Below are 17,038 nucleotides of genomic sequence, written 5' to 3'. Positions count from 1 at the left end.
GCTACCTTCGAAAGAATGATGGACTCCTTGCTTCGCGGCTTTAAATGGTCCACATGTCTATGTTGCCTCGACGATGTTGTGGTTTTTTCGCCCACGTTTACCACGCACCTCGAAACACTGGCGAGCATTCTTTCTGTCTTCCGTAGAGCCGGGCTACAGCTCAATTCATCGAAATGTCAATTCGGTCGCCGCCAACTCACCATTCTCGGACATCTAGTCGACGCTTCTGGTGTCCGCCCGGATCCTGCTAAAGTTAAAGCCGTCAAGGCCTTCCCTATTCCCCAGTCGTCTACGGATGTGCGCAGCTTCGTCGGCCTCTGCTCGTACTTCCGCCGTTTCATCAAAAATTTTGCCGGCACCGCTCGCCCCCTGACCGACCTTCTAAAGAAAGACACCCCTTTTACCTGGGGCCCTGCCCAAGAGGAGGCCTTTTCTTCGCTAGTCGACTTACTTACCTCCCCACCTATTCTGGCCCATTTTGATCCGTCGGCTCCGACTGAAGTTCGCACAGACGCCTGCGGTTATGGGATTGGCGCCGTGCTAGCCCAACGTCACCAAGGGCAAGAACGCGTTATTGCATATGCCAGCCGCCTCCTTTCTACAGCTGAGCGAAATTACTCAATTACAGAGCGCGAGTGTCTAGCTCTTGTTTGGGCTGTAGCTAAGTTCCGACCGTACCTGTTTGGCCGTCCATTCTCCGTAGTGACCGATCACCACGCCCTTTGTTGGCTGTCTTCACTGAAAGACCCCACAGGCCGGCTCGGACGTTGGACGTTGCGCCTCCAAGAGTATTCTTACACTGTTCATTACAAGTCAGGGCGTCTCCATCAAGACGCCGACTGCCTGTCTCGGCACCCTGTAGAGCCGCCTGATCCTGGAGACAACGACCTCGGCCCGTGCCTCTTCGCTATCTCCGATCTGGTTACCATCGCGGACGAGCAGCGACAAGACTCTTCCTTGCGTATTCTCATTGATCGCCTCAACTGTGCCAGCCGAGATCCTTCATTGCAACTGTTCGTCATTCAGGATGGCGTCCTATACCGCCGCAACCTTCGTCCTGACGGACCTCCGCTCCTGCTAGTCGTTCCCCAGCGTCTCCGTTCATCTGTCCTAGCGGAACTACACGACCTACCGACCGCAGGCCACCTCGGCGTCTCCCGCACATACGATCGGGTCCGACGCCGCTTCTTTTGGCCTGGTCTGTACCGCTCTGTTCGGCGTTACGTTGCCTCCTGCGACCTCTGTCAACGCAGGAAGAAACCATCAACGTTGCCTGCTGGCCTTCTACAGCCTATTGACGTACCTCTCGAACCATTCTACCGTGTTGGACTCGACCTTCTCGGACCTTTTCCGACGTCCTGCTCCGGCAACCGTTGGATTGCTGTCGCGACCGACTATGCGACCCGGTACGCTATCACGCGTGCGTTACCAACAAGTTGCGCAACCGATGTCGCCGACTTCCTATTGCAGAACGTAATCCTTCACCACGGCGCTCCACACCAACTGCTGACGGACCGCGGCCGCTACTTTTTGTCCCGAGTAGTTGACGATATCCTCCGGTCCTGTGGCACGCAGCATAAGCTCACTACAGCTTACCATCCCCAGACGAACGGGCTTACCGAGCGCCTCAACAGGACTCTGACCGATATGCTATCCATGTATGTCTCGCCCGACCACCGCGATTGGGACGTTGCCTTGCCTTATGTAACATTTGCTTATAATTCGTCGCGGCATGATACCACCGGCTATTCTCCTTTCTACCTTCTGTTTGGTCGGCATCCTGCGCTGCCATTGGATACATTACTACCGAGTTCTACTGCCTCGACCACAGAGTATGCACGTGACGCCATCTCCCGAGCAACTATGGCCCGTGAAATCGCCCGAGACCGGCTCACCGCATCTCAGACCTACCAGAAGTCAGTTTACGACCGCCGGCATCGCCCAGTACACTATCCGCCGGGCTCACTCGTCCTCCTTTGTTCTCCTTCTCGCCGTGTAGGTCTCTCTGAGAAACTTCTACGTCAGTACAGTGGCCCTTATCGAGTTCTCCGTCAGGTGACCGACGTGACCTACGAGATTACACCTCTTCATGCTCCGACGTCGTCCACTAGCCCTTTGACTGACGTCGTTCATGTAGTCCGTCTCAAACCGTACCACACGCCTGCTACATCATCCACTTAGCACCGGGACGGTGCTTTTGCCGCCGGGAGTTATGCTACGGTTGTGCTTGTGCTTGGAACGCTCGTGCTTGGTGCGCTCGCGCTTGGAACGCGAAGAGGACGAAGTGCGTTTCTGCGGCTGGGCTTCGCGTGCCCGGTTGTTCGGCTGCGTGGCTGTAAGCTGTTTCCCTGTAAATATATTTTTCCCTTTTGGTGTGCACATCTTCACGTTACAATATATATATATATATATATATATATATATATATATATATATATATATATATATATATATATATATATATCGTGAAATAAAGTGGACAGACGCGCAGCTCTTCACATGTTTTCACGCCACCTGCCCCGACTGGTGGGTGGCGTGTTACGCTGCTAGCCACCCTACGCGATAGTCAAGTGGCAGCCACCATCCGGTTTTAAAGCGAAAGCTTTACTACGCCAGCCAGCGAGTCAGTTCGGCTCGTCGCGCCGTATGCCGTATGTCGACTGCAGCGTTGCTAGGCAACACCGCAGCCGCGCTCTAACAGATGGCGCTGTCGTCGCCGCTTGCTCCGCCAGATGTGCTCCGCTGGGGTAAAGGCAGAGGAGGTGTCGCCTCGCGGTGGGTATGTGTGTGTATATATACAGTGTATTGTGGTCGGTATGGAGAGCGCGAAAGAGACGGAACAACGACAGAACGAAGCGAGGAAGAGACAACGCGCTCAAGAGACGCCAGAAGAACGCGCCGCAAGACTCGAGAAGCGCTGCAACGAAGATGCAGCTAGAAGTCGTGATACGTCTCGGAGTGACTCTTCAAATGCGGAAGAGATCGGTTTGAGTTCTCGAGAGCGTCGGAATGAGACGCTGCATAGACGAGGTGCCGAGGAAACGAAGCTTTCGCAATTCAACTAGGGTTAACCAGAGCTAAACCACAGCCAATTTTTTTCATTCCTCCGCTCTCGCTATGGAAGGTGGCGCTTCGATCTGCTGCTACCTACAAACGCGCCACCTGTCACACGCCTACAAACGCCACCTGTGTAGCGTTTTACGCCGACTACCCCGACACCGACGACTACGATGCGGAACGCAGCAACGGGCGCCTAAGAGCTGCGCTCTAAGACACCTCGGCAGCTGTCGGCCTGTCGCTGAATCTCGCCTTACGCAGTGGCAGTTCTTAGTGCGGAAGCACTACTTCATTTGCAAAGCTGAAAAACCCGGGGTATGTGTGAAGCCTCAACGTTTGACCTTTGACTGAGCACCAGGAGCGGAGGCATTGCGCAGCTGCTCCGTGAACGCACGCCCCCTCCCCGCGCGAGGCTGCCGATAGCGGCTGACGATAAGATCTTGCAAGCGGCTGCCTTCGAGGCGGTGTTGCTCTCGCACGTCCTGCTCAGTTTACTACGTTACCACATGTTTTTTTTTTTACTTTAGCCTACACCCTCTAATACACTACACACACCGGCCATATAACGTGAACAAAGCAGAGTTCAAAGAAATATTATACTTTACGCGTTATTGGAAAAGGCGAGCTCCCGAAATATGGTTAGCTTCAATCTTTCCGAGGTCTCGTACGAAACCGACAAGCTTAGCTTGAAGCCATACAATATTCAAGATATTTAAATAATACACCAAGACAGTTCAGCGCTCTCAACAGCGGAATATTTGCTGTACTTTTCCGTCTTTCCATTTCTTCTTTATTACCACTTTTGTTGAGAGTACGTGCTTTGTCTTCACAGGGGCCGCGTTTTGTAACGTTCCATTTCATTTCACCTAGGTCACGGAAGATGACGTCACTCTGGTCGTAACAGAGGGAACATACTCGTACATGACGCCACTTGCATAAACGAGCCCCAAGCCCATGCAGCACTGGCGGACCGGCGCCTGACGCCGACTAATGACGGAGCACGTGAAATTCTAAATCAACCACTTGCAGCGATGAATCTCTAGCGCTCTGAGACACGCTGTCAAAAAAAAAATGTATCCGCTTTTCTGCGGAACGTTGTATCCGACAGGGCTGTGCCTTTGCGGTGGCCGTAGAATATATGAGATAGGCGGATTTTTCTCTCAGTAGCACTTCTTTCAACAGCTAGGTCTTGAATTTCACGCTCTCTGTTCTAGGGCCGGTAAAAAAAAAAAGCTACGCAAACGTAATACTTAAACCGGCCGTTTTACAATGTGACCTACAACTTTGAAATGCGGGCTTTCTTCCCGAAGCTAATATATAAAAGTTAGCTGTATAGGCTTACCTAATTATCTTCGCGGACCGGAAAAAAATGTCGCAGATTGAGCAACACGATTCTCAACAGCGATAAGTTGCTTTCACTGGGTTAGGGTGTTACGTATTTTTTTAAATATAGTCACAGCCGCCACGGTGGCTCAGCGGTTATGGTGCTAGGCTCCTGACCCGAAAGACGCGGGTTCGATCCCGGCCGTGCGGTCGCATTCCGATGAAAGCGAAATGCTTGAGACCCATGTACTGTTCGATGTCAGTGCACATTAAGAACTTCAGGAGGTCGAAATTATCGGAAGCTCTCCACTACGGCGTCCGTCGTAGCCTGATTCGCTCTTGGACGTTAAAGTTCTAAACATTAAAAACACATAACGCTGCAAAATTTGTTACATTGAGCTGGAACACTTGGTACAACAAATGCGTGGCCGAGGTGTAGGTTCTGGCAGCCTGAGATCCTTGTCAAGTTTGCTACTTCTGATATAGACTGGCATAACTGTGCAGAAGTATAGATTGCGTAATGACAGCTAGGTTTGTGACTTTGAGGAAATTAAGCACATCTAAGCCGTAAACGTCATTGAAGGAATAATTATGAAGAATACTTCGTTGGTACTGATGGATTTGTAGTTGCACTGAAAAGTCGAATTCGAGGTGCAATGGAGGTCCAGTCACATGTGATTTTTTCGCACTCACACCTGTTAATTATGCACATGTCTTGAAGCCTCGCGGGCGAGGGTTGCTCTGTGTTTTGATGCGATGGATGTACGGTGATATCTTCCTTGCAGGTCATCGCCACTCTGCTGGTGTTGCTCTTTTTCTACGACATCTTCTTCGTCTTCGTCACGCCACTAATCATTCCCGTAAGTGCACCGAACTTAGACCTTTGTAATACTGCAGTTCCCCGTCAAGGTACAGCTCGCACTCATTTCTCGCAACGTGCCTTGGCGTTGCCCGCTTCGCTGTCGCAGATAAAAATTCCGCACTCGAGTCGCCTTCAGTCATCTTTGAGCCAAAGGACACTGTAAACCTTGCCAGGGGAGAAAGAGCCGTGAAAGGAAGGACTTTGCTTACGGGCATTAAAAGCGCAAAGAAGCGCTTAGGCCTCTAAAGACGCATGCTTACTGATGCGACTGAAGTTATTGATATGACTAAATTTCATCAAGGCTACCTTAATATGCAAATTCTTTAAAATATAGGCGGCCTGTAAGTTTTGGCAGCTATTAATTCATCCGTCTGCGTAGTGCAGCTTTTCCCCCTCATTAGCTCTTTTGGGCAATTTCAGACGTCAGAAAAGTTATGAGAATATCTGAGGCCGAGCGTGCTGGTTGATAGGAACTATTGTATCGCGAGTGATGCGTGCAGCTGAGGACTAACGCCTCCACGACGTCTCAGTGGCAAGTGAAGGCGACTGCTCTGTTATTAGCCGGTGTCTCGAGACGACACTAAGGAATGTGAACGCCGGACACATATGCTCTATTGTATGATAGTGAAATAACGCCATCTTTGACAATTGATTTTTTAAATTGGTTTTTGGGGAAAGGAAATGGCGCAGTATCTGTCTCATGTATCGTTGGACACCTGAACCGCGCCGTAAGGGAAGGGATAAAGGAGAAAGTGAAAGAAGAAAGGAAGAGAGAGGTGCCGAAATGGAGGGCTCCGGAATAATTTCGACCACCTGGGGATCTTTAACGTGCACTGACATTGCACAGCACACGGGTGCCTTAGCGTTTTGCCTCCATAAAAACGCAGCCGCCGCGGTCGGGTTCGAACCCGGGAACTCCGGACCAGTAGCCGAGCGCTCTAACCACTGAGCCACCGCGGCGGGTTTGACAATGTGGCAACCCATGAAAGCCCATGACAGCCTTTCGCGTGTCTTGAACACTTTTATTTCTGATAGTATATTGCATGCAAGCGTTAAAACAACAGCAAAAAAATCTAGCTGCTATAGCTTCTGGCAGTTTAAAAGGTGTCAGTGATCGTATGCTTTCAAACATTGCGCTGCCTTCAGCATTGCTGAACAAAGATAAAGATAAAAAGTCTGGAACTTCTACTGCACGAGAGGTTTAGAAAGCAATCTGTTATTTAGTTGCATTTCACGCCGGCAAGCTGCCATGTTTGCTAAAACCAGAACGTCTACAGTGGTCATGCAATTTTTCTAATAGGTCTGTTTGGTTGCTTTGAGACAAGCTAGATGCGCAATGTTTGGAGTGGAGCGTGTTTCCTTACGTCATCGTCGTTTTCAGTGTAGCGTGACTTTATTTGGTTGTTATTCAAAGTATCCTTAAAGGCCCTCAACGGTGAGGGTGTTACGTTACAGAAAGGATGGGATACAGCAGGAGAAAATACTGTCTAAATATATAAAAAAACGCGTTTGCTTTACTGCAAAGTGAAAAACAATGTTTAAAACTGCCATTTCGCCTCGTGTTATCAAATAATAAAAAAAAATGGTGTGCTTCCAATCCCTTCTTGGTAATAGGTGTGCTGTGAGCATGATTCACTGATATCCATGTTTTTGGTCTTATTTTGGGTTCCTGCAGGCATCTAATCCTCACAACGAGACTAACAGTTTCGCCAAGTCTTCAGGGGTGAGTTACACCGCAGCGTTCGATACGCTTTGGTCACTCAGTCGTGCATATTTTCCCACTGGTGATAGCTCTTCGAATTTGCGTCGCATCTTTCTGTCTCATTCTAGTAACGTGCAACACTTTAACATAAGCTTCTGATATTTTAAAAAGAAACAATTACCCGCAGCCGTTTATGGTCTTTGTGTAAAAGCAATAAAGTTATGCTATGAACAAGTTTCGTCTGTACGACTTTATAAAGAAAACAAAACGCAAGTACGATCGCGTGAGAAAAAAGCTAAAGAATTGACGGCACAAGACTGTGTTGAAGTCTGTTAGCGTAGGAGGCGTTACTTTTCCTGCGTCCAAGAAAAAAGTATTAGCTAAACTGCAGACATTTCTTTCTTATACTGACTGTTGCGTCGATCAGAAAAAAAGGAACTCTTTTCCTAATCGCACGCTTGTTCGAGCTCAAATTTCGCAAAAAGGTGGAATTTGGTGGCCAGTTTTGTTTTCAACTCATTTGGATGCAGTACTTGCCTGATTCGGTCAGAATTAATCGAATATCTCCATCGTCTGCCGTGACGGCGTACCAAAATGCAAGATAACTTGCTGTTGGACGAGTTGGTTATCGTCCGTTCTTGATTTTTAAGGAGCAAAAAAAGACAAAACACTTGTATATGACCGGACGAAGCGCCTTCAGCCAGTTGTCTACCCCGTGTTTTATCTTTTTTTGTGCCTTAAAAATCAAAATGAACAAAAGAGCGAAGACTGAACAGCACTGGTACCGGTAGCGCCATCAGCACCCACCGGAGGAATGAGCGCGCTCTACCATTGAGGCTGCGATGATACGCAAGAGGGAGAAAGCGGTTGCGTGGTTGGTCTTAAAGTGCGTTCTCAACTACTGCATCAAAACAGGCCGTAGAAAACATTGTTTGCACGTGACTCTCCCCTTCCCCGCACCTTGCGTTTCTCCCCTGCGTTTCTCCGCAGCCTCTCTGCACGGCAGAGCACTCGTTCGTCCGGAAGGCTCGTGATGGCCCTACCGGCACCAATTCTGCGAAAGCGTGTTGTTTTTGTTCGCCGTCAACGCAGATGGTCGAGATGTCAATTAATCTTGACAGATTCAGGCAATTACCCTACCCAAACATAATATAAAACAGAACTGACCGCCCAATGCTACCTCTGCGCGAAATTTCGGCCCGGAGAAGTGGGCGGTTCGGTCGAGATAATTCTTTTTGTATTTTTTATGAGCGACGCAACAGTAGGTAGAATAACTCAGCGTGAAGAGCCGCATGCCTGAGCTGTCAATCAGGCATTACGGAATCGGGGCGCAACAATAAAACCCCAGTACTGAAGGATGTCGGGCAGGAAGACGCGATCTCTCCAGTGGTATTTACCGCATGTTTACTGGAGGCATCCAGGCATCTATATTCGGAAGAATTGGGGACAAAATTTAATTGCTTATGCCTCAGTAATATACGGTTCGCAGATCACATCGTCTTGCCAGGGCACGCAGGGGATGAATTGCGAATCATGATCGAGGACCTCTACAGGCAAAGCAGAACGGTTGGTCTAAGAATTAATATTCATAAAACTAATGTTCAACATTGTTGGAAGCGGGCAGCAGTTTGAGATAGCCAACGAAGCGTTGATGCATCTACTTAGGGCAGAGAGTGATATAACAAGGAAATCAAGAATGGGGTGCAGTGGATTTATTTGACAGACACTCTCACGTGATGAATAGCAGTTTACCCATATCCCTCAAGAAAGTATGTAACAGCTTACCGGCACGCACCCATGGGGCAGAAACGCGGAGGCTAACGAAAAGGGTTCAGTTTAAACTGAGGACAACGCAGCGAGCTATGGAAAGGGAAATTATAGGTGTAACGTTAAGAGACAAGAAGATAGCAGAGTGGGTGAGGGAACAAACGCGTGTTAATCACATTCTAGTCGAAATCAAGAGGAAGAAATGGGCTTGGGCAGGGCATGTAATACGAAGGCAAGATAACCGATGGTCGTTAAGGGTAACTTCGAAGAGAAGGCAAGTGTAGCAGAGGACGGCAGAAAGTTAGGTGGGCGGATGAGACTAAGAAGTTTTGCAGGCATAAGATGGCGCTGGCTGGCACAGAAAAGCGGAGAGATATGGTAGAGGCATTTGTCCTTCAGTGGGCGTAGTCAGACTGATGATGATGAAGAGCGCTAGAAACAATAGCAGCGAAAAAAAGAAAGGGGCGCACGCTTTAACTCTTTCCTCCTATTTCTTGAGCACTGTTTTGTGAACATGAATAGTCGAGCCCGTCGATTAGTTCTTACTAGCGAAGGTCAAGGAGAAATTTAAGAAGGCGAGGCTTGTGAGAAATCCTTCTGATCCCAAAATAAACATCTGTTGTTTTCCTTTAACCATTGTCGATGTAGTGCAATCCAGCGGAATGTCGCCTGCTATTGTTAGTGCAATAACTGGTATATCGTGACTACTTTACTAGTCACGGTTATGAAAGTATGGTTGACAATCATGTTCTAGGACTTAGCACCGCATGTGCGCATGCACGCACACATAAAATAGCACCGAAGACTGACATAATGGAAAAGCATATAGGGATTTTGTACTTCAGAGGTTACCGTTAATATAGATAACGAATAGAAATATCTCACAGTCTTTACCATGGGAAACATTCACGAGATATCACCCCATTTAGTGTCCAATCAGTCGCAACAAAGAAAGAAAAGTAAATTCTTCCTCTGGGTGAGGATGAAACATGTGGTGACGCGGGAACGCTGCAGAGAGGAGACAGCATCATGGTGCAAGTGGCGAGAGGTGGCGGAACCGAAGAGCAGATCCCGATGGTGATGCGAGTGCCCAGGTTGGGCAACAAGGACCTGGCGGCTTGCTTCGGAGAGTACTCTATCCTCGGGCTGGGAGACATCCTCATTCCCGGTCCGCGAGAAGTGTCCTTTATCTTCTCTTTTTGCTGTCACTGTTGCTGTGCTGCAACGACAGAAAAGTGACGTATGCGTTGAAAAAGTGCTGCGTACGTCAGATAGAATAAAAACAAAATTAATTGAGCACGGCAGAGAAAAACCGATTCGTTTGCATAGAGGTGTGCGAATATTGCCTTTTCGAAACCGAATCGGAAACGAATAGTGCAGTTGAATACGGAATCGAATGCATATCAAATATTTGTGTCATTTCGCCATTTCCACGAATATTCGTACAACATGAATATTCGTACCAAACAGCGAAGCGCTAGCGGTGGCGCAGCGAAAGTGCAACACCAGTGGATACGCAACTCGAAGTCACTGTATATAATCTATGACCGTCATGTCATACACCCAGGAAGATCACCTTTTTCTGCTGTTCACGACAGCTATAGAACTGTTCCCAAATCTCATTTGATGAGAGGGACGAGGATTTCAGCCACGGCCTGCCTTCGATATCGGGCATGAAGATGCTAAACGTGGCTGAACACTGCCGGGTCGCCCGATCTTGAAGACCACATGTGTGAGCATTATGAATGGCGCGGCATGAATGGACCGTGTCACGGGGCTGAGCCCTCCTCTCCCGCACAGACCGAAAACGGCGACAGCAAGCTGTGCGGCGTCAGGGTAGGCAAACAGACGTCGAAACAAATTTCGTTGTGCCCTATTCGGATCGAGTAGAAGGTAATTTGATTCGCAGTTTGAAAATTTCGAATATTCGCACAACCTCACTTTTCGCTAAGCAAATAAACGGCGGTAGGTTTCATATAAACTGACGTCTGACTAGGATGACTAGGACAAGTTCTAAATTTCGCTCATATTCAACGTGGCAAACAAGGCCAAGAGGACAGCCATGAAATAAATGTAGCCAGGATGACTCAAAGATGCCACCTCAAGTCGTATAACATTAGACACTGCCGGCTGTCGCTGTCGTTAAAAAAGTATAACCTTCTTTGTGCATATTACTCAAAGCTCGAAAACAACAGTGCCGATGTATTGAATTTTTGCACCAATGAAGGAGAAACGATCATCTATGTACGGCACATTCTATGAAAGGGTCGATTATCGTGCGCGCTTGGTTCGATCCAATAACAACTGAGGAGATTTATTGAAACACAAGTTCACACAATAATAAGATTATTGGCGCCTTTGCTCTTGCGTATAAGTGAGGTTTGGAAGCTCCAGTTGCAACTTCACCACGCTCAAGAACTGCCGTCGGAGCTAAAAGTGCTGAGCTGTTTTATCATAACGGTTGTATCCACAGTCCCCTCATGTGCGCACTAGCGTCATCTTTATTGCAGGCCATTTTTTTCATTAAACGCTCGTGTCAATGATTCTGGCTTCGCTGTTTAACGCCAACTATCCCAAAGTGCCACCTTTGTGCTCTGCGCTGTTCATCTCTGCCACGCGACATGTGATGCAGCATAGCAACCGGTAGTCTGAACGACCGTGCCTTCGCCGTTGCCCGTGGCGGCTGACATTCTTTGGTGTTACGCTTGACAAGCATGGTCTCCATTAGTGTGCTTTATGGCCATTCCTTTACCTTATTTATGACGTTCGTAATTTTCTTTTCATCTCTAATCGGCGCCCGCAGGGTTCCTCGTGGCCTACGTGCATAGCTTCGACCTGATCGCAACTAAGCGTCGGTTGTACTACACGGTGACAGTGATCGGTAGGTATGCTTGTTGGATGCACGTTATCACTCAATACATTAGTTTGACGGAAAACGTCTTTTAAAGGCTGTTTATCCTAGAGGCTGCAAAAAAAAACTAGATCAACTGTAAGCAATATACATTACCAAGCAAACTTCTTTTCTAATATTTCTCAGTGAAATTACATCAATTCAAATTTGTTCGCAACCTCTTCATAGCACAAAAATCGCATTAAACTGCTCTCTGCGCTGAAATGAATGACTGCTACCTAGCGCAACAAATTGAAAGAGGTCCGTCTGCACGTTTCGATAACTATTTTCTTTTCTTCGCATACATTTTTTTAAGTTTCTGAACTTCGCCCATGCTACGTATTTTGGATCCCAGTAGATTTAAGTGAGATAATAGCTAGTGCTAAATAAAACAGAGGATTCGTCAGGAAGGTAGTAGTAGTAGGGGTTGAGTAAAAGAGGGAGCAGGTCGCGCCAGTTGCTATCCACTAAGTTAGGCACCCGAGCTGCGGCCAGCGCAAATGAAAGGTTTGGTTTATGGGGGTCTAACGTCCCAAAGCGACTCAGGCTATGAGGGACGCCATAGGGAAGGGCTCCGGATAGTTCCGCCCACCTGAGGTCCTTTAACGTGCACTAACATCGCACAGTATAGGGGCAGCTAGGATCTCGCCTCCATCGAAATTCGGCCGCCGCGGCCGGGATCGAACCCTCGTCTTTGTGGTCAGCAGCCGAGTTCCATAACCACCGAGCCTCCGCGGTGGCGCAAATGAGAGGGACAAGGGGGTGATGGGTAGAGGAAGTACAGATATGAGCGACAGCGAGAAAGGACAGGTCGGGAAGGAGCCTCGTAGCATTTATTGGGGTTCCAAATTACAAGCCTCACATTACAATGCTCCTGACTAGGCAGGTAATTTTATGACTGTAAATTTATCGGTGCAGTGGCCAAGTGAGAACCTTTATTTGGAGTCAAAGGGGGGGGGGGGGGGGACAAAGGGGGCTCGACTGGGAGCTGTACGGCTCTCGGCGGGAAGCCAGCTGTTCATTCCACGTGGCGCAACCGCCTTCGGAATGTGCCCTCCCTCTGTAGCTCTTTTAATGCTTCCATGTCTGGCCTCGGCAGGTTATGGCGCCGGCCTGGTGTTCACCTTCTTCGCCCTATACCTGATGAACACTGCCCAACCTGCTCTACTCTACCTGGTTCCCGCAACGCTAATACCCACGCTGCTTCTTGCCCGCCATCGCGGCGAGCTGCACGACATCTGGCACGGCTTGAAGGCAAGTTTCACTCGCTCTCCTTCGAGGTTGTTCTAAGCACGCGCTGCGAAAGGCTAATTTAGAACAACAACGACTGCCAGGTGGGATACTCTGTAGGAGGGGGACGAAATACGCATCACTAGCCGAAGTCAGACCAGCGCTGTCGTTTCGGTATATAGGGGCAAAAGACATGTCACTCCGACAGGCCTTGCGTCTTATCTCGAGGGTCAAAGCGCTTAACGGCGCTAATTCAATGTCAGTCGTCATACCAGAGTTCAGTCTCCGATACGTAATAAAGACAGGCGCTCCTACTAAGGCAGGCAGTTCTAATTCAGTTTCTCGAGAGAACCTACGCATTTCACAAATACCTGGATTAAAGGGTTACAGCTTTCTCCTGACGGAATTGCGTTCGTCTATGAGCGTGATGGAATGAAGCCTGAAGGCAAAGTGCATAGCTTTGTCCCCGCCGGCGCACTGGCGCACTTTTGTTGCCGCTGCCATTGCTCGGAAACTTAAATCGCGCCAATTTTGCATGTGGCACGGCATGTGTGCTCACATTGTAACTGTGAACTTCACGTCCCTTGTTCCACAGCCTGAGACTCCCTATCCGTCAGAGATAGAACCAGAGCCTCCGGGTGGTGCTGTTAAAAGGAAAGGCTCCGAGCCGGCCAAGGCAGTCGGCTCGACCGCCGAGCAGCCGCCAGATTCAGCGGCACCGCCACCAGCCGGGTCCTAGCGAACCCTTCGTCAACGGGTGCCCCCTATGCTTGCCATACTGTCAGCGGATGGACAGGGTGGCGAAGACAGTGTGGAGGGGAATAACTATATTTTATGCTTTATGCGCAGCAAAATGTTGCTCGTGTTTCTTCTTTTTTTATCGCTTCCACGTTGCCTCATTTACTTACAACAGCAGTAAGTATTTTGTTTGCTCTGCTGCCAAAGGAGAGGAGAAAGAAATTACCATCAGTAAAAGTGGAATCTAGGCCATGCAGTAAAAATTTGGAGACCGAAGCAACGTAACCTTATTTTTTACGCCGAGACTGCAATAAAGGAGGCAAAGTACCACGCAGCTATGTCGTGCATGATAAAGCATTTTATTCATGAGTCTACGCGTGCTGTGATACGAGCCAGATGGAAAGCATTTGTATAAAAATGGAGGGGACACTTAAACTCCGCCTTCAGGGTATGACGCGATAGCGTAATAGTTTAATTCGCATATATGCAGAAGGTGACTCTCTACTTTACATTTATAGATCTCTGGGAGTCCTCATACCTCTCCTAGTGCAGTGGTGCAGCGCTGCACCTCAGCCACCATGGGCGCTCAAAGCATCATGGGCCGGTGAGCTAATTGGTGCAGGACAGTCGGACTTTTTGGACAACACAGAGTGATGGTACCGAGATGTCCCATTCCGTCCACGGCGCGCCGCGCGCGCAGACGACTTTGGCGCGAACGTAGTGCGCAGAAGCTGTAGTAGCGAAAACGGAGCAGCATACGACGCCAATAAACGGTTTATTTTTTTTTCCCGAAGTGCCATTAAAAAAAAAAACCTCTTAAAGTGTTTAAGCAACACTTTTTTACTCATTTCTTTTTTAAAAGTGCGCCTGTTAAGCACGAAATATTTGATTTTGTGGGGTACGATATTTGGCCAATAGGAGAGCAAGCCACCGCTTATATTGGGCAAACATTACATTTACGTACTTTTCTGCTCTTTCGTTGCAATTTAAAGAAAGGATATTAAATGTTAGGGCATTTTCGATTATCGAACAACGTTTATTTTTGCATTATTTTTTTGGGCCGAAAGCTGTGGTTCCGCAGTCGGTAGCTTTCCGTCCCATGATGCTTAGAGCGCCCATGGTGGCTGAGGTGGTCTCGAGGAAGCTCCATGCAAACTCCCATAGACGGGGCGCCAGTTTTCTCTTTAGGTAATAGTAACAAACTCTCTGGCAGCGGTTGAACGATGCGTCATTGCCCTTCGATGCCAGGAGCTCCCAGCGGTGGTCCTTGTGCGGCCCAGGTTGCTGTTCACGAGCGACCTGTCATTACTTTAACTGCCACCTGCCACGGTGGGCAGTTTGCTTACTATCCGCTGGGCAGATTGTGATGACGCGGCAAGGCCATGCGACCTAGGTAGCCCACCTGCTTCCTTGGTTGCTCTTCATGGGGACCACCTGCCAGAGCCATGCCCGTGACTTTTCGCTGACAACGCCTACAAAGCCGGCACCGAATTTTCTGGCGAACGGGACCTTTAACGCTGTCGCGTTAAAATACATACTCGAATATACCGGGCGATTTTTCTTTGTTACCAGGTTATAAAAAAAATGACGCTGGAGGTCACGTGTGTTCTGCCTTCACTGAGTGTGTGGTGTGCTCGGTGGACACGAGGTAACTGATAGAGGTCATGCTTTTGCGACCAATTGGTGAAAATTTGCTAATTCGCTTTTGTTGTTATTCTCTTCGTGCTGCATTTTGCAATCACTTCCTTGAGGGTTATATTCATTCGAGACAAACCGAATTTGCAGAACTTCTCGAAGGGCAACAGGTGTTGAGATGTTCAATCAATTTACTGCTCTTTTGCACCTAAGTCTTAATCTGGGCGTTCAAGTGTGCCGAAACTAGGCGCAGGGTGAGACAAAACAGGCAATTCATTGACTATAATAAACTGTACGTCTCCAACCAAAAATTTTAACTTTAACCCAACGTTTCGAGGCCGACTCTGCTCCGTCATCAGGGGTGACAGAGGGCAGTAGCTAGCGTCTTTTAAGTGGAGGGGAGGAGGGGGTCAAAGGAACGACAGCTGTGATGCGAAAGGCGTGGGGGGGGTGGGGGTGAGGGGGGTTAGGCTGTTAGTCACGCTGGCGCACTGCAGGGAGGTGGTGAATGGCGACTTTTTTTCGTTGAGTTGAAGAGCGAAGTCCCTGGGCATATACTGGGGGCAGGTTTCCTTTTGTGCGGTTGATGTTGTTCGGGGTGGTTTGGATGTGCCAGGATTCCAGAAGGAGCCTTTTGTGGTAATTTGTTGTGTGGTAAAAGGCTCCTTCTGGAATCCCGGCACATCCAAACAACCCCGAACAACATCAACCGCACAAAAGGAAACCTGCCCCCAGTATATGCCCAGGGACTTCGCTCTTCAACTCAACGAAAAAAAGTCTCCATGCAGCACCTCTCTGCAGTGCGCCAGCGTGACTAACAGCCTAAACCCCCCTCCCCCACGCCTTTCGCATCACAGCTGCCGTTCCTTTTACCCCCTCCTCCCTTCCATACTTAAAAGACGCTAGCTACTGCCCTCAGTCACCCCTGAGGAAGGAGCTGAGTCGGCTTCGAAACGTTGGTTTAAAGTTAAAATTTTTGGTTGGAGACGTACAGTTTATTATAATTCTTCAAACCCAACCTGACAGGCAAATCTGTCAAAATGTTTAGTTTTCAATTCATTGATTAATATCTCAATAAATTTCTAACTTCGAAGAGTTCTGTAAAGTAGGGTAGTCTCCAGTCAATACAGTTTTCAAGACTACGATTGCAGCACTAAATCGATTTTTTTTTTCGGTAACAAAGCACCTCAACGAGTGAACGAGATGTCGCAGAATAACACTGAGCTTTATTCACTGCTAAAACGACTCAATAGCCACCATTCAGCGCATGCCGGCGTTATAGGTAACCTTGAATCTTCTACACTAATAGTCAAAGGTAAGCAGTGACAAGGTCGCTAAGTCTCGGTGAATGAATAATTTCAACATTGCAAATGAAGGCAAGTCGGTTTCGGTTTGTGCGGGTGGATGCGGTGCTGTTCGACTGCTTACACAGTCGAGTTATATTAGACTAGGCGAGTAGGGTAGTGAGGATGATAGTACGTCGTGGACGACACAGAGCAATCTTTAAATGCTTAAACAGTGGAGGAGGTGTTTCAGCTAGCTCCTTATGTGTCTTCTGTTAGTGGGTAGCAGCTAAGCGGCCATGTCTATAAAAAATCTTGCTGCCTGAAATCCTTGCTGCGCACACGACTACGTGAACTGGCTTTTTTTTTTGCCTGTTCTTAGCGTAAAGAGCCAAAATTTTCGCAACTTCCCGTCTTTCTGATTGAAATCGGAGTTTGTACAGAGGTAGGTCACGTATGCGTCTAGCACTGAGGCACTAATAAATTACCGCGGCATAAGCATAAATAACTTGCCGCTTGCTAGATGTGGGCCCTTGATTCGACCGGGGTCA

The 17,038-nt window shown here is 48.4% G+C and overlaps 1 protein-coding gene across 1 annotated transcript in view; it reads left to right on the top strand.

The window, feature by feature from the left end:
• LOC144094456 (signal peptide peptidase-like 2B) overlaps positions 1-13,570 on the top strand; it is a 29,458-nt gene extending 15,888 nt beyond the window's left edge. Inside the window, exons 9-14 of the mRNA XM_077628387.1 lie at positions 5,166-5,240; positions 6,918-6,965; positions 9,726-9,879; positions 11,515-11,592; positions 12,701-12,855; positions 13,427-13,570. Of these exons, the coding sequence (XP_077484513.1) occupies positions 5,166-5,240; positions 6,918-6,965; positions 9,726-9,879; positions 11,515-11,592; positions 12,701-12,855; positions 13,427-13,570 (654 nt within the window). The remainder of the gene's footprint in view (positions 1-5,165; positions 5,241-6,917; positions 6,966-9,725; positions 9,880-11,514; positions 11,593-12,700; positions 12,856-13,426) is intronic.
• Positions 13,571-17,038: the final 3,468 nt, after the last annotated feature.

This window comes from Amblyomma americanum, chromosome 6 (assembly GCF_052857255.1).
Source record: "Amblyomma americanum isolate KBUSLIRL-KWMA chromosome 6, ASM5285725v1, whole genome shotgun sequence".
NCBI lineage: Eukaryota > Metazoa > Arthropoda > Arachnida > Ixodida > Ixodidae > Amblyomma > Amblyomma americanum.
Note: the sequence above shows the minus strand (reverse complement) of the source record. Positions and strands in the feature narration are given on the sequence as shown.